Source organism: Lepidochelys kempii, chromosome 5 (assembly GCF_965140285.1).
Source record: "Lepidochelys kempii isolate rLepKem1 chromosome 5, rLepKem1.hap1, whole genome shotgun sequence".
In the NCBI taxonomy this organism is placed as follows: Eukaryota; Metazoa; Chordata; order Testudines; family Cheloniidae; genus Lepidochelys; species Lepidochelys kempii.
The window spans coordinates 95,455,146-95,482,290 of NC_136384.1; the positions used below are offsets into that span (position 1 = coordinate 95,455,146).

The following is a 27,145-nucleotide window of genomic DNA, read 5'->3' on the forward strand; positions in this document are numbered from 1 at the left end:
CCTACTAGAATACTCAAGTAGCTGACTAAGGAGATATCTGAGCCATTAGTGATTTATCTTCAGAAACTCACTGAAGATAGGGGAGATTCCAGAGGACTGGAAGAGGGCAAATATAGTGCCAATCTATAAAAAGGGAATAAGGACAACCAGGGGAATTATAGACAGTCAATTTAACTTCAGTATCTGGAAAGATAATGGAGCAAATAATCAAGCAATTGGTTTGCAAGCACTAGAAGATAAGGTCTTATTGGAAAACCCGGGACTAGAAGATAAGGTGATAAGTAGCAGTCAACATGGATATGTCAAGAACAAACCATGTCAAGCCAACCTAATAGCTGTCTTTGACAGAGTAACAAGCCTTGCAGATGCGGAGTAAGCGGTAGATGTGGTATATCTTGACTTGAGTAAGGCTTTTGATACTGTCTGGCATTACCTTCTCATAAACAACCTAGGGAAATATAGCCTAGATGGAGCTACTATAAGCATAACTGTCTGGAAAACCGCTTCCTGAGAGTAATCATCAGTGGTTCACAGTCAAGCTGGAAGGGCATATTTAGTGGGGTCCCGCAGGGATCAGTCCTGGGTCCGGTTCTGTTCAATATCTTCATCAGTGATTTAGATAATGGCATAGAGAGTACACTTATAAAGTTTGCAGGCAGTACCAAACTGGGAGGGTTTGCGAATGCTTTGGAGGATAGGATTAGAATTCAAAATGATCTGGACAAACTGGAGAAATGGTTTGAAGTAAATAAGATGAAATTGAATAGGATAAACTACTTCACTTACAAAGGAACAATCAGTTGCACACATGCAAAATGGGAATTGACTGCCTAGGAAGGAGTACTGCAGAAAGGGATAGGGGCAGTGATGAGCTGCCAAAATCTTAACGGGTTCCCTCCTCACCCCACGAGGAGGTCGTTGCCCACCTCTGCCCCCCAGGACCCGTGCCCCATCCATCCCCCTCCCCTGACTGCCCCCAGAACCGGGCAAGAGGGTCTCGTGGGCCACCGTAGTGGGTGGCCACCCCACCCCTAAGAGCCAGAGGCACCTGCCGGGGGGTGAGGTGGGGAGTCCTGGCGGTGCTTACCTGGGGCAGCTCCCAGGAAGCATCCGGCAGGTCCCCCTGGCTCCTAGGGGTGGGGGAAGCGTAGCTGGGGGGGAGCAGGGGGAGTGGCCGCTCCCCCCATTGATCACATCAAAAGTGGCGCCTTAGGCGCTGACTCCCTGGGTGCTCCGGGGCTGGAGCACCCCCGGGGAAAAATTGGTAGGTGCAGAGCACCCACCGGCAGCTCCCCACCCCAGCTCAGCTCACCTCACCTCCGCTCCGCCTCCTCCCCTGAACGCACCGCCCCGCTCTGCTTCTCCGCACCCCCAGGCTTCCCACGAATCAACTGTTCGGCGGGAAGCCGGGGAGAGCTGAGAAGCAGGCCACGTCTTCCCACTCAGGCCGAGGGTGGCGGAGCTGAGCTGGGGTGGGGAGTGGTTCCCCTGCGCGTGTGTCCCCCCCTGCCCCGAGTTACCTGCTGCGGTGTGGACGGCCCTCCTCGCCCCCCCCCCCCCCGCCGCCCGAGGTCACCTCCGCTCTACCTCCCTGGGCCTGAGCGGGAAGCCGCAGCTTGCTTCTCAGCCTGCCCCGGCTTCCCGCACGAACAGTTGATTCGTGGGAAGCCTGGGGGGACGGAGAAGCAGAGCGGAGCGGCGCGTTCAGGGGAGGAGGCGGAGCGGAGGTGAGGTGAGCTGGGGTGGGGCGGGGAGCTGCTGGTGGGTGCTCTGCACCCACCAAATTTTCCCCTTGGGTGCTCCAGGGCTGGAGCACCCATGGAGTCGGCGCCTAAGGCTCCACTTTTGGCCGGTTAAATTAAGAAGCCCTTTTAGAACAACCGGTTCTAAAAGGGCTTCTAAATTTAACAACCGGTTCCAGCGAACTGGCTCCAGCTCACCACTGGATAGGGAGGTTGTAATGGATCACAAACTAAATGAGAGTCAACAGTGTAACACTGTTGCAACAAAAAGCGAACAACATTCTGGGATACCAGCAGGAGTGTTGTAAACAAGACATGAGAAATAATTCTTCTACTCTATTCCATATTGATAAGGCCTTAACTGGAGTATTGTGTCCAGTTCTGGGCAAGACATTTCAGGAAAGATGTGGACAACCTGGAGAAAGTCCAGAGGAGAGCAACAAAAAATTCTTAAAAATCTAGAAACCATGACCTGTGAGGAAATATTGAAAAAATTGGGTTTGTTTAGTCTGGAGAAGAGAAGACTTAGGGGAGACATGATAACAGTTTTCAAGTTTATAAGAGGTTGTTACAACCAAGAGCGTGAAAAATTGTTGTTCTTATCCTCTGAGGATAGGACAAGAAGCAATGGGCTTAAATTACAGCAAGGGAGGTTTAGATTGGGCATTAGGAAAAACTTCCTGTCAGGGGACTTAAACCTGGAACTAATTGCCTAGGGATGTTGTTGAATCTCCGTCATTGGAGGTTTTTAAGAACAGGTTAGACAAACTCCTGTCAGGAATAGTCTAGTTATTACTTAGCCCTGTCTTGAGTACTGGGGACTGGACAATATGACCTGTCAAGGTCCCTTCCAGTCCTACACTTCCTTGATTCTATTATTGGTATAAGTGCAGATAGGATTTCAATGGTATCCTGAGGAGGATTTTCATTGAAAAGACCTTTGCAGCTCACTAAGTAACACTTAAATGACTCAACTAATGAAATCAATGAGATTACTTTTGTGAACTTGGAGTATTCAGTGTACAAAGGAGTTGCATAATCAGACCGAGGTACAGCAGAACTAAACAGTTACATTCTAATAATCCTAAAATGTAAACAAAATACATTTCATGAGGGGGTGGGGAAAGCAGCAAACATTGCTTCCTAATATTTTAGTTTGACTAAAAATGACTCAGCTGAAAACTCTAAGTGGAACTATCTAAAAGCAGTGTAGTTAATAACTTATCCTTTCAGTTGAACTGACTGTACAGAACAGTATTGTATATGGGTTTGTTGAGAAATAAAAAGGAGTCTTGCAGTTTGTCTTTCATGCCACTATCACGCTTGTCCTTTTTTCTCTTTCAAATAAATAAAATAAAATTATTCTAACTCTATGCGTTTCAGTGGGCCGAACCATCAAAATGTCACTATTAATGTCTTTCAAATGTTAGCTAATTCTTAAGGACAATAGTAGGAGAACAGTATTCTCCTAAAACTCAGCATCCTTCAAAGCTGAAGCTCATTACTACTGTATGAGTCAGCTTAGGATAAAGAAAGAGGATACTGAGGTTTTTAGAACAAGGAAACAAAAGAGTATCTCCCTTCCTTTAAATTAGAAGAAATAATTCTGATGTTTTAAGAGGCTGTTTTGGCTTGAATAAGATTTTTGGTAAGAACAAAACCTCCAAATCTCTCCTATCCCAATACAAAATTTGCAAGGTTTTGGGTAACTTTTGCTGATGAATCTTGGTGCCTGTAACAGGGTGCTGCAGGGCCCGCTTGGCTCCTGAGCTGATAAAGTCACTTGGAGACCCTGGGTTCAGTAACCACCAGGGCAGTTTATTCACAGGTTGTGCTCCCACCACCTTTTCACCATACAAGTAGCCCTTTGTCAGGAAGGGGCACGCTACCTCCCTGCCTTTTCCCTTTCTTCCTGCTTCCCTTGCCCCCCCCCCTTTTCCTGAGGCTTTTATACAGCCCCAGACTAATTAGGCAGCAGCTGTCCCTGCTTTCCCAGTTAGGGCCAGGTGGTCTAACCAGCTCCAATTCACCTCCCTTAATCGGAGCTGAAGTGACAGAGGGCTGGCTCAGCGGTTCCTGCTCAGCACCCTGTCACAGTGCCTAACTCTGCATTTCTTTGGGCGCCAAAACTCCCTTTGATGTCAGTGGGAATTCTGGATGTGTAAGGAATGCACAATTCTGTTGCAAGATTGTTATTTTGGACTACTTAGCAAAGTCATACCTAGACAATCAGTAGGTGTCCCAAGGCTTTGGGGACAGAACCACCACTTCAGTAGCTCGTAAGAGTGTATTCACTGTCAGTGGCTGCCAGACATAGAGGTGGTAGATTGTCCAATTACTGGCTGATACATTGATGGTTCTTTTCATATATATTCTGTTGTGCTATTTCTGACTAGCTCATCTGACAACCCTTGCTGATGCTTCACACCCAGTTGGGACTGGATAAAGGATTTGTCCTAGAAATGTGTCTGTACTGTTTCACAAGAGCTATGGTACATATTTAGTAGAATGCTGTCTCTTGTTATTTATTGGCTGTATTTAAAAGCTTTCTTTAATTTGTGCCAAATGCCTATTGTGGGGAAAGATGGATACAATATGCCAGAAAACACTCTTTAGAGCTTGCCGCTCATGGATCCTGATAATATACAATATTGTATGTTTTGCCATAATTTTATTGCCATATAATGACAAACACCATAATTAGTTTCATGGTATCTATACCCTGTAGTATCCTCAAAACATACATTGTTAATTGAAAAAAGTAGAAATAACTTGTTCTGTATTAAGCAAATTTTTCCTCTGAATAAGTGAATATTTAATGTATTAAATATGTGCTGAAACACAATGGTATAATCTCTCCTTTTCGATGTTTTGAATTTTCTTCTCAGCCATATGGTTGCCTTTGCACTCTAGCATAACATATTCTCTCTCCTTCCTTCAGCCTCATGGATATCAAAGCAGACTGTAAAATACCTATTTTAAGAATAACTTAGTAGACAGGATACTATGTAACTGACAGTATTTATTTTTTGCTGGCTGCATGGTATCCACATTTTAGACCTTGCTTTAACACAAAACAAATTTAAAAAATTAAAATATTTTATTAAAATTAAATTAAATATTTTAATAATTTTATTTGTTTTCCAAACTGAAATCAGAGTCTGTGTTTTCTGCTTGAATAGAAGATAGTTGTCAAGCATGAAGTGAGCATTATTTCCTTTCTCCTAGGAATTCTAAGTTAAATGTGTGTGAAAGAAGAGATACATTTCAGAAAACTATAGAACTGATCCTGTCACAATACACTAAGCTAATGGGAATATTTAAATAAGGGACAGGGACACATCTCCATGCCTGGAATATAAACTAGACATGGGAATAGAATTACTTGTATCTTATGTTTTTGCTTGTCCTGATTCCTGGAGCTATTCTTTTAAGTTCTAGAGTAAAGAACTTTTTGTTGATCATAACTTACAAATGATTCTGCTGGGTTTTTCTTGTAGTTCCTTGCCAACATGTTTTAATCATGTTTAAGACATTGACATCTGCCCTAAAGATCACTTCCAGGAGGCAACTCCCTATCTTAAGGAGTGCTTTAAAGAATCTCCGTAGTTTGCAATATAATATTGTTTGACCTGTAGTTAGAGAGCATTTCTAGACATCCAATTTGTGCTTATTCTTTTAGTAGTCGTTTTATCCAGGTTTTGCTATAGAATCACGGTCCCCTTTTTAGGGGATTTCTTTGGACGGTAAAAGGCAACTGTACTTTTTTCCCTCAGTGTCTAAATCTACTGAGTTTGTAAACTGGTTATTGATTTTTTTTTTAATCTTAGTTTTATATACAGCAAGACTGCACCTGGGAAAACTGTAAGATAAAAGTGCAAATAGAACTTACTTTGAAAATTTGACTTACTGATTATATTTTAATGTGCAAATGGTAGCAGTTTATTGGCTTAAATAATTGAAATAGGACACACTTATTTTGCAGTAAGAGTGTCCGCCCACCCAGAGGCTTGCAACAGAATAATGAATTGCAATGGATTTGATTCTTTTAGTTCCAGTTATTGTGTGGACAACCCCTTAAAACCTTTTTTCTTCATTAGGAAAAAAGATGTTTGGATTTTTATCACATGTTCGCTAACAGGTGGTTAAATCCGAGTGTGGACAAAACACTATCATTTTAACACAGTATCAGAAGAGTAGTCGTGTTAGTCTGGATCTGTAAAAGCAGCAAAGAGTCCTGTGTCACCTTATAGACTAACAGACATATTGGAGCGTAAGCTTTCGTGGGTGAATACCCACTTCGATGGATGCATGTCATCCGACAAAGTGGGTATTCAATGCATCCGACGAAGTGGATATTCACCCACGAAAGCTTATGCTCCAATACGTCTGTTAGTCTATAAGGTGCCACAGGACTCTTTGCCATTTTAACACAGGTTACCAGTGTAGCTTTAATAGTGTTTGCCTTGATCTGATAACCTCTGTTAAAACAATAACTGCCTTGTCCACACTAGGATTTTATTACATGTTACCGAGTGTTAGCTAGTATGGTTAAGAAACAACAACAACATCAAAACCACCTTTTTTTTCTAGTTGGATGCTTCCTTAGTCATCATTCTCCCTCAGCTCGCACACCACTGCTATCTATACACATTCACCATTTACTCTGAGTTACCAGTTCAACATTTCTTCCTGTCTCCAACCACCAAATTAATTTGTTTGAATGCAGATACTTATAAAATGTTCATCTTCATATGAATATGGATTACTTGATCTGGCATGTGCCCATCCCTGGTACACATTGTCCAAAAAGCATGGGTTCAGCTGCTTACTAGATGTGTCAAAATAGGATGTCTTTTTGCCTATCTCTAGCGGCATGAAACTAAATGATATGTTGATCCATATAAAATGTACAGAAATCTCTATGTGGATGAAGACTTCTCTCCCTTCTCATTCCCTGGGACCTCTTCCAGCTTTCTCATGCAGCCCTCCACACCCCCATGATACCATTTCTCCCAACTGCAGTGGCTCCTAGCCTAGCTTTTCCTCTAATCTAGAATTTCCCAAGGTATTTGGAATATATATTCACCTACCAAGGAAGTATATCTAGTATCTCTTAAATCAAAACAAAGTGGATTTGTCAAATCTCATATAAATCTGAAAAAAATAATGAAATAGCCAATTTGTAAATGTCAATTTTACAGCTTAAATACATTGTGTATGAGGTATCTGCAAACACAGAAAATAGGGTGAAAGTTACTGTTTTGTTTGTTTTAAATTAGGCCCATGCACAGTTAGTTCGAGAAGTTGATATAGAGAAGGTATCAGCATTTGAGAATCCCTACGTAGATGCAATAAAGAGTTTATGGAATGACCCTGGGATCCAAGAGTGTTATGACAGACGGCGGGAGTATCAGCTGTCAGACTCAACTAAATAGTAAGTATACATGGATATGGATAATTGGATATTTCTTATTTTTTTGTGTACTTTCTAATTTAAAATTCTGTTTATGTTTTAGAGTGGCTTGTAATGTTTGTGTCTACATGTACCAATATTATAAGCATGTGTAGGGACATACAATATACATATACACCAGCACATGCTTTGTACATGGAATTACAAAAGCTAAAGTTAGAGGGGATGGATCTCATTTACTGCTAGTACTGTAGTGTAGTTTTCCCAAAACAAGCATCCATTAGAATATTAAAAGCTGTGATAAGAGTTGTTAATAGAAATCTTTTACAATTATAATGATTAGTTTTTATTTATTGTATTCATGCCCTTGGGCTCCTTTGAATATCTCAGGGCTGGTCTCTACTATGGGGAGATCAACGCTGCTGCAATCGATGCAGCAGGGATCAATTTAGCGGGTCTAGTGAAGACCTGCTAAATTGGCAGAGCGCTCTCCAGTCGATCCTGGTACTCCAGCTCTCCGAGAAGAGTAAGGGAAGTTGACCGGAGAGCATCTCCCATCGACTCAGCGCAGTGAAGACACTGGGGGAAGTCGACCTAAGTTACGTCGACTCCAGCTACATTATTCACGTAGTTGGAGTAACGTAACTTAGGATGACTTACCCCAGTAGTGAAGACTGACTGGGCAGAGGGACAGCCTTGGACAGCTCTTTTGGGCCGAAGGTGCACACATGGGTGTGTGTACAGAAAGTAACACAAGTAGAGGTGAGGTTCTGAAATTCAGTGGTTGAAACTTAACAGAGTTGATAAGAATAGCATCCCTTCACTTGATTCCTGTCTTCGCTGCTCTTTTATTCCCTTCTTCAATATAACTGAGTGTTGTTTTGCAGTTCTGATGACAGGGAACTGAAAAACTTAAGCTGGTGTAATACTTCTTTTGGTGTCAGTGCCTTGGTTGTATAATATTTCTTATGCTAACGAAAGGGAAACTGATTGTTAAAAGATGCTTGATAGCTTGTTAATGTTCTTGTGTTTGTGCAACTGTGACTTACGTTTTTATGAAAATTGTTGGAAGCAGCAGGAAGAACAAACTGGACCTGAAACCAAAACAAAATATCTGTCAGGAAGGCCAGCTCTTAATTGAAAACTAAATTTAATTTTAAAAGGGAGCACAAAATACTTGCCACTCTTAGCACAATATAAGAAACTTCAGTTCAGTTAACTGGAAAAGAGAAAGCAATCTTTAAAGAATCTTTGGTTAAATTTGCCTCTAAAAATATTGCAAGTTGAATGCTTGATGTTATAAATCAACAATGAAGTATTAATCTGGTTAACCTTGGCCTGGAATCCTTTTCTGCTTATATTTTTTTAGTCACAAGTGTCATAAAATAGTGCTGTGGAGGTTTACAGTTGGAGTTTGAGCACAGTCTGCAGGCCAGCTCCAAAAAGTCTGACTGTACTGAGTTATTCTAATGAGATAGCTGAGGTAAAACTTTTCTGGAGAGACAGGAAATGCTTGCCCATGACTCAGAACTACTTGGTGATTCCATTAAAAGTAACTTTAATTAGCATATTTTTCTGATCATATGAGTTGCAAAAAATCACATAGCCTCCACTGGCTGTGCAGCCATGGTATCAGTTTTATTCTGGATGGAGCCTGTCCATTAGAGTGACAAATGAAATGGATCATCTCATTCCAGCCTCTCTTTGTTCAGATGGCAAAGCCACCATGTGGTTTGGCATAAATGGAGGCTCGTCTTCAAGGGATGCCCAGAATGGAAATAAAGGCACAATTCAGCACTCACTGAAGTCAATGGGAAGACCCATTTATTTAAATTTGAGTTGTATTGGGCCTTAGGAGGTGTAATACAGGTCTTGATTGAGATTCATTTGCATAGAAGCATGAGGAAACCTGTCTAGCACCTACCTGTATCTCTGTCTCAAGACAACAATAGTAGTACCTCCTTAATATAATGTAAGCATTTGGGGAGCTACTGTAAGTTGTGGCAACCTGCCTTGATTGCCTGTAGGCATCTTTGCAACTTGGAGCTACCCAGAGTAGCCATAGTGGTTTGCGCTATGATGTCACCCCCTTCTACTCCTGGTATGCCCCTCCCACTCTTAGCACTCTTGCCAGAATGGGACTTGTTGTCCTACACAGCGCCTGGACTGGGGGGAATTCTCCCTCAGTCAGTATAGAGCTTGTATTGCTCTTGTGTAGTGGATAGTGGCATACAGGACCCAAAGAATCCCTCCTATCTGAAAATGCATAATATTATGTTTCATTTGCCAATAGTCTGAACAATCATACATTTTTTAAACTAGCAAAATTGTAAGGGAAATTTTATATCGGTTATATCCTTGAGAGTTGAAGTATGAGGAAAGTAAATTTTAGGGACTAACTAGGTTGATTGTTTGCTTTTTTGTGCTGTTACAGTGCTGAGAAGACCAGCAAGGTGAAATGGGCAGAGCCCAGCCTTTAAATTGGAACCACAAAAGCAAAGAGACTATAAGTCCAACTCCATACATAACTATAATACAGTTTTTTTTAATTGAAGTTGTTTTTTTAATGGTAGCATGAAAAAAATGGAAAGGGAGTAAGTGAGATTGGGGAATCTCATCATGCTTTGGGGTTCAATACTACCTCAGACAGAGTTCGACTGAGCTGCTTTAGATTTAGCAGGATCATTTATGGTTCCAAGAAATCATTCACAGCACTCACCATAATAGCTCCCTTGGGTAATATAAACAGTACTGCAATGGAGTTTATTATACAATCACAATAGCAAATTTCTGGTACGTTTCCTTATAAAAAGTAGTTATTTGCATTCACAGTAGCTAATTTTTTTTAACCTCAAAATGTTGCCATTTTATAACATGAGTAATTTTTATTTACTATTGTTTGCGATTTTTTAATATTAAAAGCTTCTAGTCCACATTATGGATTAATTACAACATTTAATTTAATAAGCAATCAAACATCAGAAATGAGTCTCTATATTTTTATACACATCATATATATCTAATAAGTCTATTTGCAAATAAAATATGGAGACAAGAAAACCAAATAGTATAAACCAAACTAACTTTTGCTTTTTGAAAAATCATAATGTAGTCCGTTTAGGACTGAAAAATATATTCAGCTGCCATTAGCCTGGGGAGTCACTAGCCAGGGAGAAAGATACCTGTGTGACAAAGCATCCAGAACAAAACTTCCTGAAATTTAATGCTGGGACTTCCAAAGAAAGTTAAGTGCCCAATTCTCATTGACTTTCAGTAGGAGTTGAGCACCAAATTCTCTCAAACTGCTTTGAAAATGCTAGCCTACAGGAATAGAACAGTGGTATTAGATTTGATTGCCATATATTGACAATCACAATTTTATTTCCTATATTTTTCAAAATGTAACTTACTATGTCTCCCATGCTTTTATTCTACCTTCATCCCCTCGCTTGCTTCTCTCCACTTATTCCTCTCTTTATTTTCCTGTAACAGACAATAATGTATATTTTCCTAGGATGTTTTTAGTGTCAGTGGCTGTCCTCTCAGCAGGGCCCCTTCTTAAACAGTCAAAAAAGTTCTAACTGCATTCTCAGTATACAGTCCTTTCATTTTTTCTTCACCAGGCTGGCAACAGAACTCATCAAACACAAAACTCCAGAAGTCCAAAACAAACACAGTTTTATCTCAATTCCAACTCTACAGTTTTCTGTTCCTTGGCTTTCCTAAACTTACTGCCAGGCCTCCTGCCTGTGTCAGTCTCAGGCATTTCTCTGAAGTGCGAGGGCATGTGCACACATACACACGCACATCTAGGGCCGGCTCTAGGTTTTTTGCTGCCCCAAGCTCCGAGAGCACAACTGCCCAAGCAACAAAAAAAAAAGGGAGGTGGCCGGAATTTCTTTTTTCTAATTTATCCCATCATGTTCTGTCCCTCCGGTCTCCCACATCTTCTCACCTGCCTTCTGATCCGCAGCCACCTGTTCAACATCTGCACACTCACACCTCACACAAGATTTAGCAAGTTGATCAGAAACACAATAGCCAGAGAACAAAATTAAGATGAAGGACAATTGTCTGCTTGAGAAGCCACATATCACTCCCCAAACACCTATTGAATATGGGGGTCAAATAGTTCCTGTTAGCAGCAGTTCAGCAAGTCAGTACTCTTGCTGTTATATTTTGTGCTCCAGTGTCTAAGTTTCAATTTAAAAAAATTAAACCCCTAGCCCCTTCGGCTCCAAAGATATCCGTTAGCATATAAGCCAGATGTAAATCGGTACAGCAATGTGTACCTGAGTCTCCAGACAGGCTGAAACGCTGTGGCTTTGAGAGGTGTGTACTGCCCCTTTTCATTGCATGGAGTGTTGCTCTGAACCCTAATTAAAACAATATAATATCAACATGCTGACTATTTTACTGCTACTCAAAACATGCAGGAAAGGAGAGTGACAATAATATTATAGAATCATAGACATGTAGGACTAGTTCAGTCCCCTGCACTCAAGGCAGGACTATATAATAACTAGACCAGGGGTTCTCAAACTGGGGGTCAGGACCCCTCAGGGGGTCACACGGTTATTACATGGGGGGTCACAAGCTGTCAACCTCCAACCTAAACCCTGCTTTGCTTCCAGCATTTATAATGGCATTAAATAAATAAAAAAGTGTTTTTAATTTGTATGGGGTGTCACACTTAGAGACTTGCTTTGTGAAAGGGATCACCAGTACAGATGTTTGAGAGCCACGGAACTAGACCATTCCTGACAGGTATTTCTCTAACATGTTCTTAAAAACCTCCATTGATGGAGATTCTACAGCCTCACTAGGCAGCTTGTTCCAGTGCTTAACTAAAGAAAGAAATGCACAGTCTACTATGGGTTGCATCAAAGTTGGCAGAGTTTGGGTTGTAGCCAAAAAAAGGTAGAATAACAACACTATTTTTCTTTTCAGTCTGACCACAGGGGAAAACGGAGGGTAGGTAGTTTGTCCTGGATTCTGCTCAGCAGCTTCGCCTTTTGTATCTTCTGTTAGCAGATACCTGATAAGCATGAAGCCCCTCCAACTCTTCCATCTGTTAGAAGGAAAAATTCTTTCTGGTCCCTCCCACCCCACAGGTTTCTGGCTGCTGCATGGATTAATGCCCCACACATATTGAATTCAGAGGTAGGCCAATGTTGATGGTGGCTCCAGGACTGAACCCTACCCTTCAGGCCACCAAAAGAAGTCTTCTAAAGCTGTAGAAACAATCCAGAAGCCAATTAAAAACATTAAGATGACTTGATATATTATATTAATTAACCTTAAGACAGTAATATGTCTGTCTCCCTTTCAAGAGAAATTTCAATTTGTATTCTGAGAGACAAGATGGGTGAGGTAATATCTTTTATTATTTTTTATTCTGTTGGTGAAAGAGACAAGCTTTGTGTAAGCTCAAACGCTTGGCTCTTTCACCAACAGAAGTTGGTCTAGTAGGAGATATTACCCTACTTTGACTTTAATTTTATTGAGAGACAGTCTCTTAACTACAACGTTTTAGTAACTGTTATTCATATGGTAGTATTAAAAAGTGGACCTCTTCTTCAATAGTGGTGAAGGTGAGAAAGTTTTTCCTAATATCTAACCTAAACCTCCCTTGCTGCAGATTAAGCCCATTGCTTCTTGTCCTACCTTCAGTGGACATGGAGAACAACTGATCACTGCCCTCTTTATAACAGCCCTTAACATATTTGAAGATTGTTATCAGGTCCCCCCTCAGTCTTCTTTTCTTAAGACTAAACATACCCAGTTTTTTTAACCTTCCCTCATAGGTCAGGTTTTCTAAACCTTTTATCGTTGTTGTTGCTTTCCTTTGGACTCTCTCCCCTTTGTCCACATCATTCCTAAAGTGTGGCACCCAGAATGGTACACAGTGCTCCAGCTGAGGTCTCACTAGGGCTGAGTAGCATGGGACAGTTACCTCCTGTGTCTTACATACAACACTCCTATAAATACACTCCAATGTGATATTAGCCTTTTTCACAACTGTATCACATTGTTGACTCATTAAACTTGTCATCCACTGTAAACCCCAGATCCCCACTTAGTGTATTTGAATTTTTCCTTCCTAAGTGAAGTACTTTGCACTTGTCTTTATTAAATTTCATCGTGTTGATTTCAGACTGTTTCTTCAATTTGTCACGGTCATTTTGAATTCTAATCCTATGCGCCAAAGTGCTTGCAACCCTTCCCCTCTTGGTGTCCTCCGCAGATTTTATAATCTCCACTCCATTATTCAGTTAAAATATTGAATAATACCAGACCCAATATTGACCTCTGCAGGACCCCACCAGTTATGCCTTTCCAGTTTGACAGCAAACTATTGATAATTACTCTTTGAACATGGTCTTTCAACCAATTGTGCACCCACCTTATACTAATTTTATCTAGACCATATTTCCTTAATTTGCTTATGAGGCTGTCATGTGGGACTAAAGCCTTACTAAAAGGAAGATATGTGATGCTTACTGCTTCCCCGCATCCACTAGGCAAGTAACCATGTCATAGAAAGAAATTAGGTTGTTTTGGCATAATTTGCTCTTGACAAATCCATGCTGGCCATTCCTTATCACCCTGTTATCCTCCAGGTGCTTACAAATTGATTGTTTAATAATTTGTTCCAGCATATTGTCAGATATTCACGCATATTGCAGTGTTGGAGAAGATGCTGTTGTTATTTATATAATATTTATACAACAACATAGGTATGCATAGAGCTTTGCAGGCAAATAAAAATGTCAGGCCCTTGCCCCAAGGAACACACAGTCTATAGCCTTCCATTGAGATAGGATAGTCAGAGGAAAATAGCTTGCACACACTCATGCTCTCTCACACACATATATGTGATCTCTCTCTCTCTTACTTTTCATAATAATACTTGTAACTGATTCTCCATGTAATAAGCTTCTTTATGTAAACAAAGAATGTTTAAAGAAACATGGAAACTGGAATGTACTTAGAAAATAGGGTGCTATAGAAAACCCTAAGAGAGAAATTCAAAAACTTCTGAAGGGAAGGGAGTAAAATGATAATTATGCAGTGTGTACTTTATACTTCTGAATTTACTTTGCTACCTGACTAATTTTTCAGCCTCATTTCCCATCCCAAATAACAGAGTTTTGAAATTTTGTGGAAACTTACTTTGGTTCTGATTATTTGCTTTTTCAGACTTGTTGCTGGTAGTGGTTGCCTGGAAGTACTCGTGTAGAAAAGTCCAAGTTGAGAAAGACAGTTGGGCAGGGCTTGGATGTGATAGGACTAAAACAAACACAATACACCCTTGTTCTCCTCCTTCACCTTCCACTCTACACACACAACCAAGAGGTTTATTGCATTCTTTTTAGATTTATGTTAGATATACTCTGGAAACCCTAACAGCTTTCTCAAACTTGCCTGTTAACTTTTCAATAATGGCATGAAGCCCCAGGAATATAAACCTTCCCAAGTTGATAAAAGCTGTAATGATGCCGACAGTTCTTGTTTACATTATAGCTTTGTTCACAGCTTGTTTTAATACACTGAAAATCAATTCCATTTACTTCACTGCATACATAAAACAGCGTTACTGTGACATTACCCAGAGGATACTTATCTCAGTTTTGCTGGCATCAATCCTGGAGGTTAGAAAAATCCCACTACATCAGCTTTTAAAATGGGACATTTCTCCAAGAAATACTTACTTGTGTGTGTTTTGAGGCGTGTAAAATGTACATACGTTCACAATTGTTTAGAAAGAGTTTTCCTTGAAATCATACATCAACTATTATAAAAAATTATTACAATAACAACAAAAAAATCACTCCTTATTGTTTTGCAGTAGATTGCAGGACAGTGCTGGTTTCGTACAGTCTCATCTGCCAGAGTTTGGTTTTGCAAAAACAAAACCAGGGTGGCTCCAGTCTCAGCTCTATTGCAGCCAGATCCCCAAAAGACAGGAGCATGGGGAGGTCAATTAAATTGTTTGCTCTCTATTTTTCAGGCAGCCTTATTCAGAATCTCTGGTTAGACAAAGGGTTTTATTGTCATTTAGAGTGTCTGTGTCTGGTGTGTGCATGAGAGAGATCATGTGTGAAGACTTTGTTCTGGGAATTTAATGTGGAGATTTGTGCCTGTGAACTGCTGCAATTTTTGGAGATTTGTATTTGTATTTTGTCCACAGAACATTAGGTTGGGAATAAGATGAAAATGTCCACTATTACTACTCCAGTGTAGCTCCAACCATTTATTTGGAAAAATTCAGCCCCCTGGTTTTACCTTTAGACATATATGAACGTGCTTACATGTAGAATGTTGCTGGTAAACCTAACCTGTGACACCGTATGTGGGGAATAGTTATTCTGACGTCTCCTGGGCAAGCTTTCTCTTTTCCATTGGACAAAAAAGGTCACCTGATTTCCTGACTACGTCATAGCAAGTTATGGCAGAGACCTGACCAGAATTAAAGGAACAAATTCCTGTTAGTTTTAGATTGACCCTTTTCCTGACAGTGGATATCTCAGCAGGTTTGTTTTGTTGCTTTGGAGATTAATTTTTGGCGGTGAGTCTTGAACTGTCCTCCAGTGGTTCTAGTCATACTTATAATTTACTCCGAAAGTGGTAGTATACAATTCTGTCTCATCAGCAACAAGTTTCATATGCAGCCTGCCTCAAGAATTTATCACATGTTCATAAGACTTATCATTATGCTAATGAAATTCAGCTAGGTACTTCTTGCTCCATTAGCCTTGCAGGTCTGTGCTTTGGAAGACTTACTGGGCTCTTATTGCCAACTGGATTCATCACAGCTATCTCATCCCAGAGTGGATAAAAATCAATAATTTATTTTTATTTAAATAGGATTTTTTTGATAAAATGCTTTTTGAGGAAAAAACATATCTAAAGATAGTTTTAATTAAGATGCATTGTAGCTCAAAGATATCTCAACATGGAATAGAGATTATAAGTTCTAATTCTGTAGTATGAGACAATATATTCATGTAACATTTAAGAAAAGTTTTGTAAATGAGTTCCAATAGTTCATGCATTAGGGACCCAATGTTATGGGGTTCCACAGGCTTCTGTAGAGATTATTTAGGTTAATCTTTCCATCTACCCAATGGGACTCAGCGCTCAGTCTAGAAGATACCATCACAGATGCTTAGTTTTGCCATTCTCAAACTGTGGATTTGTGTCTCCAGAGGTAACGTGCTCATTAACAGCAAAAATGTTTTAAATAAATAAATAATAGAGAGAGGAGAGAAATAACAGACCTCAACTCTATTGTCCCTCTGCAAATTTGTGTACACAGAGTCACTCCCGTACCTCTCTCTAAAAGTGAAAAGTTTCAAAAAGTTCAATGAATAGAAGATTGTTGGGGTGGAATAGAACTGGATAGAACTGGACAAGGAGAAGAAGTCTGGAGATAAATGTGAGAAGTGAGGGACATACACTTGTTTTGTTAAAATGTTATGTTTGCCATTGAAGAAAAAAATCCAAAATACTTAACGTTGTTGTGTTAGTTAAATAAAACAATTTAAATGTCTGTCTGGTGATGTTCTCCTCCTAATTCAGCATGGCAAGAAAATCCTCCAAATATTAATGATTAACCTGTTGAATTGGAGATAGTTCATCTCCCAAATGACTTCGTAAATATGTGTTTCAATTACCTTCTGTAAATGAAATAACCAAACAATCATTCATTTTCTGATATAGCTGTAAAACTAATCTGAAAAGTTTTCAGAATAAATCACTGTTTAAAAATGTATAGTGTGTACCTTCAAATAATCAAACCTACATCTCTGAGTTGTGAAGACTATGTATTAAGGTTGTAACAACCAACAAGAATGCACTTTTATGTAGAAAACCATGATTAAATAGCGTCTTCCTGACTAGTGATTTAAATCAAATCCATCGTGTCTCATCCACCACTTTGGAGACAGTAAGAAGTATTGCAGTTCAATAGAAGTCATGGCTCTAAGAATGCTCTTTCCTTCTTCTTGTCCCCCCACCCTCTTAGTGCATTTTCTTGGCATAGAGTTCTACAAAATCTATATGCCAATTTTTATTTGAAATTATAGAAATTCAACTTGCAGAATTGTTCCCTGGCGAAGGTGGAAGTATTCTTTTCTAATCCTACTGGACTGTTTGATTACTTGCAACAAAAAAAAAAAAATACAGCCCAAAGATGTGAAAATATATTTTTTTAAATAGCAATGACTAAGGCTACATTTTAGTCATGGGTATTTTTAGTAAAAGTCATGGACAGGTCACGGGCCATAAACAAAAATTCACGGGCCTGTGACCTGCCCATGACTTTTACTAAAAATACCTACCGTGATTAAAATTTGGGCGAGGGGGGGTTTGCTCTGGAGAGGGCAGTCCGGATGCTGGGGGAGAGGAGGTCAGGCTGCAGCACACAGCCCGGGACTCCCACTGGTGCTGGGGGAGGGAGGGTTGGCGGGGTTCCCTACCTGGCTCCCCATCCCTGCAGCTCCTGGGCAATGGAGGCAGGAGCCAGGGCAGGGGCTCCTCCGCTGCTCCTACCACAAGTGCCAGCTGCTACAGCTCCCATTGGCCGGGATCCGCAGCCAATGGGAGCTACAGGGGCAGGTCCTGCCGGCGACAGTAGCGCACAGCGTGGAGACAGCCCCCCCACACCTCAGGCAAGTGCCCCACCAAACCCTTCCCCTAGCCCTGAGCCCCCTCTCACACACTCAAACTGCTGGTGCTGGCCACTGCAGAAGTCACGGAAAGTCACAGAATCCGTGGCTTCCGTGACCACCATGACAGATTCACAGCCTTACCCTTGAAATCATTCCAGACATTTGAGACATCCAAACTAGACTAAAATTAGTTTTGGTCTGTCCTGTTTTCAGAAGGTGATCTAACGCACATAGCTTTTAACTTTGGTTATGAAGATTATAGACTTGGGACAACAAAGAGAGTATTACATGTAAATGAGGAGGGATTTTAGCTGGCAAGGACAAATGACATGTTTCTTGGACTTAGAGTGGGCAGAGTGAGGCATGCAGCTCAAACTATGAGACCAAAAATGGGTAGTTTTGCATACGACAAAGTTTCTCAAATGTGTTCATTGTGTGGACCACATCTTCATAGAGCACCCTGCACAATAGGACCCTGGCTTCTGAGTGCTACCCAAACACAAACAATAAATATCATACTAATAGACGCTTCTCCTCTCAGTCATGAACACATGGGGTCACCTTCCCTCACATTTGTGATTATACCACATTCTTGTGGCACTTGCTTACATGGTAAAGTAATAGGAGTACAGTTAGTTTGTATTTTAGCCATTTTTAATGATGATGTTTGTCCTTTTTGGAAAAGACTTAATAAGTCACCTAACCCCCTTTCTCTGTTGCTCTTGGACATGTTGCCCACCTGTCTTGTTCCCTGTTAGCCTTCAGTTGTAAACAATCTTCCACCAACTGCAGTTTCATTAAAAACTGCTACCTCAGAGGATAGGTCTTGTTTCCTGACTTCTTCCTTCACAGACAGCAGTCAGTAGTAGACGCAGCTAGGCTGGCTCCTCCTCCATGTATCCATATTCCACAGGAACAAGGAGAAAGACAGGCCAGTTCCCCAAGGACTGCTAGCAAGTGCTCTGAATGCACCACTGGTTGACCAGTGTAATTTGGAAACTGTTGCTATATAGATCTCAGTATTCTGTTGCTTTCTTGGGGTCTGCTTAGTGGAGCCTGCTGTACTGTTTATTTAAGCAAGTGTATTATTTTACTTTTCTTTTATGATTTCTTCTAATTCTATTGTGTCAAAAAATCTCTTTTTTAAATTAATCTTGGATACTGTTAGCTGAGAACAGGCACTGATGGGTGCCTTGGAGAGTAACTAAACTTTGGGAAAATGTATCAGGACAGAATGAGTTATTGGCTACAAGGTCAAGATGAAAGAGATTGTGCTTGCCTTCCTGAAGAGCAGCACACAGAGGTTGGTCAGAACTAGGGTTGCCAACTGTCTCATCGCACAAACCCAAACACCCTTGCCTTGCCTGTGCCTCGCCCCTTCCCCAAGACCATGCCCCATTCCCACTCCTTTTCTGAGGCTCAACCCCCACTCACTCCAGCTCCCCTTCCTCCGTCTCTCGCTCTCCCCCACCCTCACTCACTTTCACTGGGGTGCAGGCTCTGGGCTGGGGGTGGGGGCAAGGAGTTTGGAGTGTGGGCGGGGCTCTGGGCTGAGCCTGGGGCAAGGTGTTGGGGTGTGAGAGGGAGTTTGGGGTGCAGGCTCTGGGAGGGAGTTTGGGTGTGAGAGCGGGTTCCGACCTGGGGCAGGGGTTTCAGGGTGCAGGCTCTGGGAGGGAGTTTGGTTGCGGGAGGGGGTTTGGGGTGGAGGCTCCAGAAGGACAGCACTTACCTCAGGCTGCTCCCGGAAGCAGCCACATATCCAGCCGCAGCTCCTAGGTTCACAGGCAGCTCTGCATGCTGCACCTGCTGCAAGCACTGCCCTCGGAGCTCCCATTGGCTGCGGTTCCCTGTTCCCAGCCAATGGGAGCTATGGAGTTGGTGCTCGGGGTTGGGGCAGCACATAGAGAGCCCCTGGCTGCGCCTCCTCCTAGGAGCCACTGCCAGACAACCCAGCTGCTTCTGGGAGCGGCACGGAGCCAGGGCAGGTTGGGAGCCTGCCTTGTGCCAATGGACTTTTATGGCCTAAAATCTCCTGAATTGGCGTGAGTCGCCTCCAGGAGATAGAGCCCGATAACAGGAGCATCCCCGCCAAACCAGGAGGGTTGGCAGCCCTCATCAGAACCATTATGGTTTTATTCCAAAGTTAAGAATGTTAAAATAAGTTGGCATTACTCCACTTTTTCCACTTAGGTTGTAACACTAGGCAAGTAGTACTTTTGGAGTCCTGTGTATTTCAAAAGTATCACTAACAGCATTATGGCTCTGTAGTCTTTCGGTGTAAGTCCTTTCAGGATTGGACTTAAATGCTTGCGTTTATTTTAAAAAGCCACCCCTTTTTAACACTGACCGGAAAACAACAGGTGCTTTTATGTTCCTTGTCAGCGTGCAGATCCCAAGTATGCCACGATACTGTGGCTGTTTTTTCCTGATGTCAGCAGAGAGGTATTGCCAGGAGCTTGTTACACACACATACCTTGCTAATAATGCACCTTGTGCCTATCACTATAGCAACTCCACTGAAAAATACCTCAGCAGACACTCAAATTCATTTCTAGAAAACAAATTGCAGCTATAATTAACTTTTTAAATTTGGTCTGTAAGATTAATTTACTCAGACCAATGTGATCGTATTTTAAAGTAACGGTATGCAATTTGCCATTTTGTCTGTTTTGTTACATGCTTAGCTGAATAAGTGCAATATGGTGAGAGGCCTTAACTACAATACATTTAATCCAAATAAAACAAGTCTCAGTAAATGATACACCCCCAGGGCCGTGTAGTTTTGACCTAAATTGTGTACAGAGTTGCTGCTTCTGCTAGCTGTGCACTATACTACTACTCTGAGGTAGCTGTGGTTTTTCTGGCTTTGCACTGGGTCTAATGCCAGTTGCCAGGAAATTCCAAATAAAAAGGTCATTTTTACTATTGTAAATTGAGAAATTAATAAATGAAGAAAATATCTATTTTAGAAGCACAGTTGTTGTCAAGATTTTTTTTTTTAAGGGAAAGGTCCAGTATTTGAAAACAACTTCCTAGAATACATCTGCAAAATGTGTGCACGCAGCAGTTTGTTGTGCACAGAAAACGGGTAATTGCATTGCAGAAGCTCATTCTAGAGTTTTGTGCATGCATGCCTTTGGATGGGCTTACAAATTTTGCAATGCCATTTAGGAGGCTTCTTTGAAAATTTAGCACAGAGAGCCAAGAGGTGAAACAAGTATCCAGGAATGTACAATTTGCCTACAGTAATTGTCTTTTCCTAGCATTTAGGTCCTCATTGTGCAGCACCTTGCTCAGATTTTTGTATGCTTTACATTGAGTTCCTGCTGGATTGGGGTTTAAGGCCCTAATTCAGCAAGGTATTTGAGCATATCAGTATTCCTATTTGGATTAAATTAGACGTGCTTAAGTACTTTGCAGAATCAGGTCCTTAATGACCAGTTTAACAACAAAAAAGAATGAAGAACTGAATTTTCCCATGATATTTGGGAACCTGGAAACTGCTTATCTAAAATAGCCTGGATTTGCTGACTTTCAGAGCATTCAGTGTAGCCCATTTGTTTTACTCGGCCTCAGAGCAGAGTTAGGGTGTCTGAAGTACTAGCTAATGTATTGGAGTGGGCTATTTGTATTTAGAATTGTTGCTTGATAGAAGAGGGAAGATGACTGAAATTTGTATTTAGTTTTGTAATTTTAAATAATCACCACGGTGCCCCCAGCTTGTGTATGCAGTATTGCCAACCTAAAATTTTACTATGAGCCTCATGCTATTTCATGTATTTTTAATGTCCCAGCTCCTGGAGGCAGATGACGACATGAGAAATCTCAGCTTTCATTTAAAAAATACAGTAAGCTTACAACCTGCATAGCTATTGAGGAAAGTTTAAAGATATGATTCAAGCATACTCTGTAGGTTCAAAAAGCAGAGAGCAAATAGAAAAAACAAAACAAAAATGTATTGGGTTTTTTTTGCAAATGTCATGATTTTAAAGAAAATCTCATGATTATTTGGGGCTGTCTTGTGATTTTCGAATGGTTGAGATTGGCAGTACTGTTATGGATGTTTCTTGTTATTCTAAATCAAAAGATTATCAATAAAATAAATTTGGAATGTTCTCTAGGTTTACAACAGTTATAATAATAGTCAGATTTGAAAACTGTACATGTTGGGATTTACTTTTTAACATAGTGCAATTTTTTCTTTTTTTTTTAATGTGAATTTTCATAATCTCACATTTCACTTACACAGCCCCCCATAACATTTAGAAATACTCAGTCTAACGACAAAGTACTAGACAATTCTGAGTTAAGAGAATCAGACCATCATTTTTAATTTAAACAAGTCTTGGGAATAAGAAAAGAAAGGGAGAGTCCGTTATGTAATGTTAAATAATATAAAACTATACTGTTGTTATACAATTAATTAAAACAATAGTAATATTGATAATGATTATTTATTGTAATGACACTCAGTAGTGTCTAAGCACTCCCCAGTACAAATAAAAAGACATGATTCCTCCTCAAAGAGCTTACAGACATTTCAGACATGATGCAGAGAGGGGTTAACAAAACAATAGGGACAGGTAGGGAAGAAAGGACCATGTCAACTTCAATAATGCCATGTACCTACTCAACAAAGGTTGTGTACTGTGTTTTAAATAAAGTTAATTAATAAACAAAATAAGTAGATGACTTAGTCAGTTTATTGCAGAGGTTTTCAAACTGTGAGGCATGCCCCACTAGGGGGGTGTGAAGGAACGTTCGGGGGGGTCAAGTGGCGACGCCAGGTGGCTTGGGCCAGCCTCGTGTGGTAGGGCTCGGGGAGGGAGCGCCACCTCCACCCCCTGACTCACCTCAGCGACTCATCCAGCCTGTGGGTCAGTGTCAACATCTGCCGCAGCCACACCAATTTCCGCTCCTGGAAACCTCCACACCCAGTGCTGGCTCCTCCCCTAGAAACTGTCACATGACTTTTCCCTCACCCTGAAAACCTGAGGGGGGGAAGGAGCAAGTATAATGTCTATTTTTGTCTCGGTTGGGGGGGCACAACCAAAAATTGTAATTCAGAGGGTAGGTCTCCGCTCAAAAAGATTGAAAACCGCTGGTTTACTGCATTGGAGAAGATGTGGGTCTTCAGGAGGGATTTAATAAGGAAATGGCACTCACTCTACAGAACAGCACAGGAAAGAAATTCTATGTTTTACTGCTGCAGGCGGATCTCCTGTTGCAGGATCTGGGGAAAGATATGTGAGCTTCCTCAAAGTAATGCAGAAGAGCGATGTTATCATAATATTGCATGAAAAAGGAAGTGCAGCTGATCATTAACAAAAGAGTGAAAGTGATTGTACACAATGTGTGATCAAGTCCAGAAATTAAACAAAAATATTGTTCTTCTTCGAATGCTGGTCCCTGTGTTTATTCCACTATGGGTGTGTGCATGTGCTCCACACACCCAGCACTGGAGAATTCTTGAAAGCAGTGTCAGTTGGTTCCAAGCATGTGCCCCTGCCTTCCTCATTTTTCCAACCAAAAGTACAAAGGGTGAGCTGGACCAGCTGCCTCTCCAGTTCTTACCACATCGTCTGGGTTGGAACCTCCAGTGTCCAGAGCTTTCCTTCAATTTCTTCAATCTGTAAAATATTACAGAAATTGTCTTAGTGCCTTTTTGTGTATAGTTCTCTATAGATAGTAAGGGTTTATTAGTTTTTATAGCTTTTAGCAGAGCTTTTTCTAGTTAGAGTCCCTGCTTTGGGGAACTCCCCCTCCCCTGTACCCCATTATGGGTATTGGACTATGCCCAGAACTCTGGGCTTCAAAAGCTGTGTTCTGCCCCCACTCCTTCTCAGTCAGCGACCACCACTGGTGCTGTTTGTACTGTCATAGGGAGACACAGCTAGGTGTAACATCTGCCACTCTTTCCCTTACCCTACCCGTAAGAAGAAAGGAACTCTGTCTTAGAAAACACCTCATGGAAGAAGGCCATATCTGACCCAGACCGAGGAACCCCCCCTGTACATCTGCCTGAATCGACATGGAGCATGCCTCCCACCATGAAGTCCGACTCTGCTGCAGGGGAATCTATACCCACAGCCCTCTCCTCCCCCGGTCGGGTCTCGTTGGGGAGGCAGAGAATGCTTGCACAAGCATAAGAGCAGGTCTCCCCCTAAGTCTGCTTCAAAGACATCCAGCACAGCTCTCCTCATTCAACTCCTGAGGATTTAGTGTTTCCTAAGTCTGAGGGCCACAACTCTAAATTCCATAAATCCCAGGGCTTGACTGGTACCAGACCCCCTACCAGCGACATCATCTCCACTGGTACCCTCCAAGTCAAAAAGTCAGTATCTGTCCGTTCTGACACAATCACCGCTTCTGCCACCAGTGGTACCCTTGCAATCTAATACTCCAGCCACATGGAGCCTCCCAATCCCTCCTCTAGGCCTTCAACATGACTGCTTCAGAACCTTTATGCCAACCAGGGAATTTCCATTATTTATTATTATTTGTTTGTTTATATTACCATAGCACTTAGAAGACATGACAATGAAAATCCCCCACTGCCCTTTTAGGATAGTTTCCAGAGAGACAAAAGGGACTTTTCCTGGGCCAAGGATCTGGACCATCTAACAAAGTGCCTTTAAATCATTGTCCCTTTAAAATGACGCAGGTGCATACTGTTACATAGCTTATTTAAACTCCCACTATGCCAGTCGCAGTCCACAACTGAGGTTTTTTAAAGTGGGCCACAGCAAATTGATTATGCTACTTAGAGGTTGGTTCTTCAAAAATTTCTCCTCCTCATGAGCTCCTGCTGTATTTGGGAATGTAGTGGATATAATGCTCTCTTGTATTTACAGCTCATTCAGTCCTATGAATGAAGATTTCCTTTCCTGAGGCCTAACAAAAAACCCAAAGCTACTTGTGTTTTGGACTGCTGGTTTGTTGGTTGGTTTTTAGTGTTTCAAGCTCGTTGGGGGTGTTTTTGGTTTGTTTTTAAAAATTGGTATTTCAGAAGCTCCAGTTTGTTCACTCTGTTCTCAGTATAAAAACCCAAGGGCCTGATCCAACTCTCATCAAATCCTTTGGCTTTTCAACTGAAATTAGTGAATTTTTTCAGTGGTTTCAGGATAGCTCTGGAGCTATCTGTTAAATCTGTCTGAGATTTGCTGTTCAAAATATCTTTCTGGATTGGTGGTGTTTTCTTTGATTGCAAATTTATTTTCACTTTAAGCTCTTATGATAAAACCACAAAGAGGAAAATCTGATAATTGCTCTAGCTCCCTCCGTGGCCTAATAGATTAATTCTTGTATGTTTTTATTCTTGTGTTCTACTTTAAAGCAAAGGTGTTTTGTTTCCATCTTTGTTCATAACCATTTACTTACATTATTTTTTTAACAAGTGATTCAAAGTACGGCTGTCAAGCGATTAAAAAAATTGTGATTTAAAAAATTAATCACGAGTAATTGTGCTATTAATCAATTTATCGTGCGATTAATCGCACTGTTAATAATAATAGAATACAATTTATTTAAATATTTTTCGGTGTTTTCTACATTTTCAAATATATTGATTTCAGGTACAACACAAAATACAAAGTGTACAGTGCTCACTTTATATGTATTTTTTATTACAAGTATTTGCATTGTAAAAAAAAAATAGTATTTTTCAGTTCACCTAATACAAGTACTGTTGTGCAATCTCTTTATCATGAAAGTTGAATTTACAAATCTAGAATTATGTTTAAAAAAAACTGCATTCAAAAATAAAACATTGTAAAAATTTAGAGCTTGCATGTCCACTCAGTCCTATTTCTTGTTCAGCCAATTGCTCAGACAAACAAGTTTATTTACATTTGCAGAAGATAATGCTGCCCACTTCTTGTTTACGTCACCTGAAAGTGAGAACAGGCGTTCGCATGGCACTGTTGCAGCCGGCGTCTCAAGATATTTACGGGCCACATTAATATGTCCCTTCATGCTTCAACCACCGTTCCAGGGGACATGCATCCATGCTGATGATGGGTTCTGCTCAATAATAGTCCAAAGCAGTGCGGACCAACACATATTCATTTTCATTACCTAAGTCAGATGCCACCAGCAGAAGGATGATTTTCTTTCTGATGGTTTGGGTTCTGAAGTTTCCGCATCGAAGTGTTGCTCTTTTAAGACTTCTGAAAGCATGCTCCACACCCCGTCCCTCTCAGATTTTGGAAGGCACTTCAGATTCTTAAATCTTGGGTTGAGTGCTGTAGCTATTTTTGGAAATCTCACATTGGTACTGTGACAGACCCAGACCAATGGGGTACAGGAGTCTGGTAGAAGGCAAATATACTGGCCACTGGATGAATAGTTTTCTGTTCCCTGGGTGACCAGAGCAGGGGCTGCCCTAGAGCAATCAAGAACCTGCTAGAACCAATTAAGACAGGCAAGCTAATTAAGACAGGCAAGCTAACTGGAGCCAATTAAGAACTTACTAGAATCAATTACGGCAGGCAGGCCAGTCAGGACACCTGGTTTAAAAAGGACCTCCCATCAGTTAGTGGGGGGATGTGCAAGGAGCAGGGAGTGAGAAGGCGTGCTGCTGGAGGACAGAGGAGTACAAGCGTGATCAGGCTTCAGGAGGAAGATCCTGCAGTGAGGATAAAGAAGGTGTTGGGAGGAGGCCATGGGGAAGTAGCCCAGGGAGTTGTAGCCATCACGCAGCTGATACAGGGGACATTGTAGACAGCTGCTATCCTCAGGGCCCTGGGCTGGAACCTGGTGTAGAGTGTGCGCCCGGCTTCCCCCCATCCCCCAAACTCCTGATCGGACACAGGAGGAGGTGACCTAGTCTGTGAGAAACAGAGGGTGGGACACAGAGACTGCGGGGATTGTTCTCCGTTTCCCCCATGCTGGCCAGTGATGAGGTTAGCTGAGTGAACGTCCAGTTTGAGCCTCTAGCAGAAGCAGCCAAACTGAAAGCTGCCGTGAACCTCTGAGGCGAGCACATCTGCCAAAAAGCACAGGACCCACCAAAGCAGAGGAGGAACTTTGTCACAATACCTTCTTTGCGTTTTGTCAAATCTGCAGTGAAAGGGTTCTTAAAATGAACAACATGTGCTGGGTCATTATCCGAGACTGCTATAACATGAAATAGATGGCAGAATGCAGGAAAAACAGAGCAGGGGACATACAATTCTCCCCCAAGGAGTTCAGTCACAAATTTAATTAACACGTTAATTTTTTTAATGAGAGTCATCAGCATGGAAGCATGTCCTCTGGACTGGTGGCTGAAGCATGAAGGGGCATATGAATATTTAGTAAATCTGGCATGT

General features: G+C 41.3%; 1 protein-coding gene across 1 annotated transcript in view; it reads left to right on the top strand.

Annotated features, from left to right (window-relative positions):
• Positions 1-27,145, top strand: part of LOC140911645 (guanine nucleotide-binding protein G(q) subunit alpha) — a 230,984-nt gene that overhangs the window by 141,076 nt on the left and 62,763 nt on the right. The window contains exon 3 of the mRNA XM_073345099.2: positions 7,025-7,179. Within this exon, the coding sequence (XP_073201200.1) occupies positions 7,025-7,179 (155 nt within the window). The remainder of the gene's footprint in view (positions 1-7,024; positions 7,180-27,145) is intronic.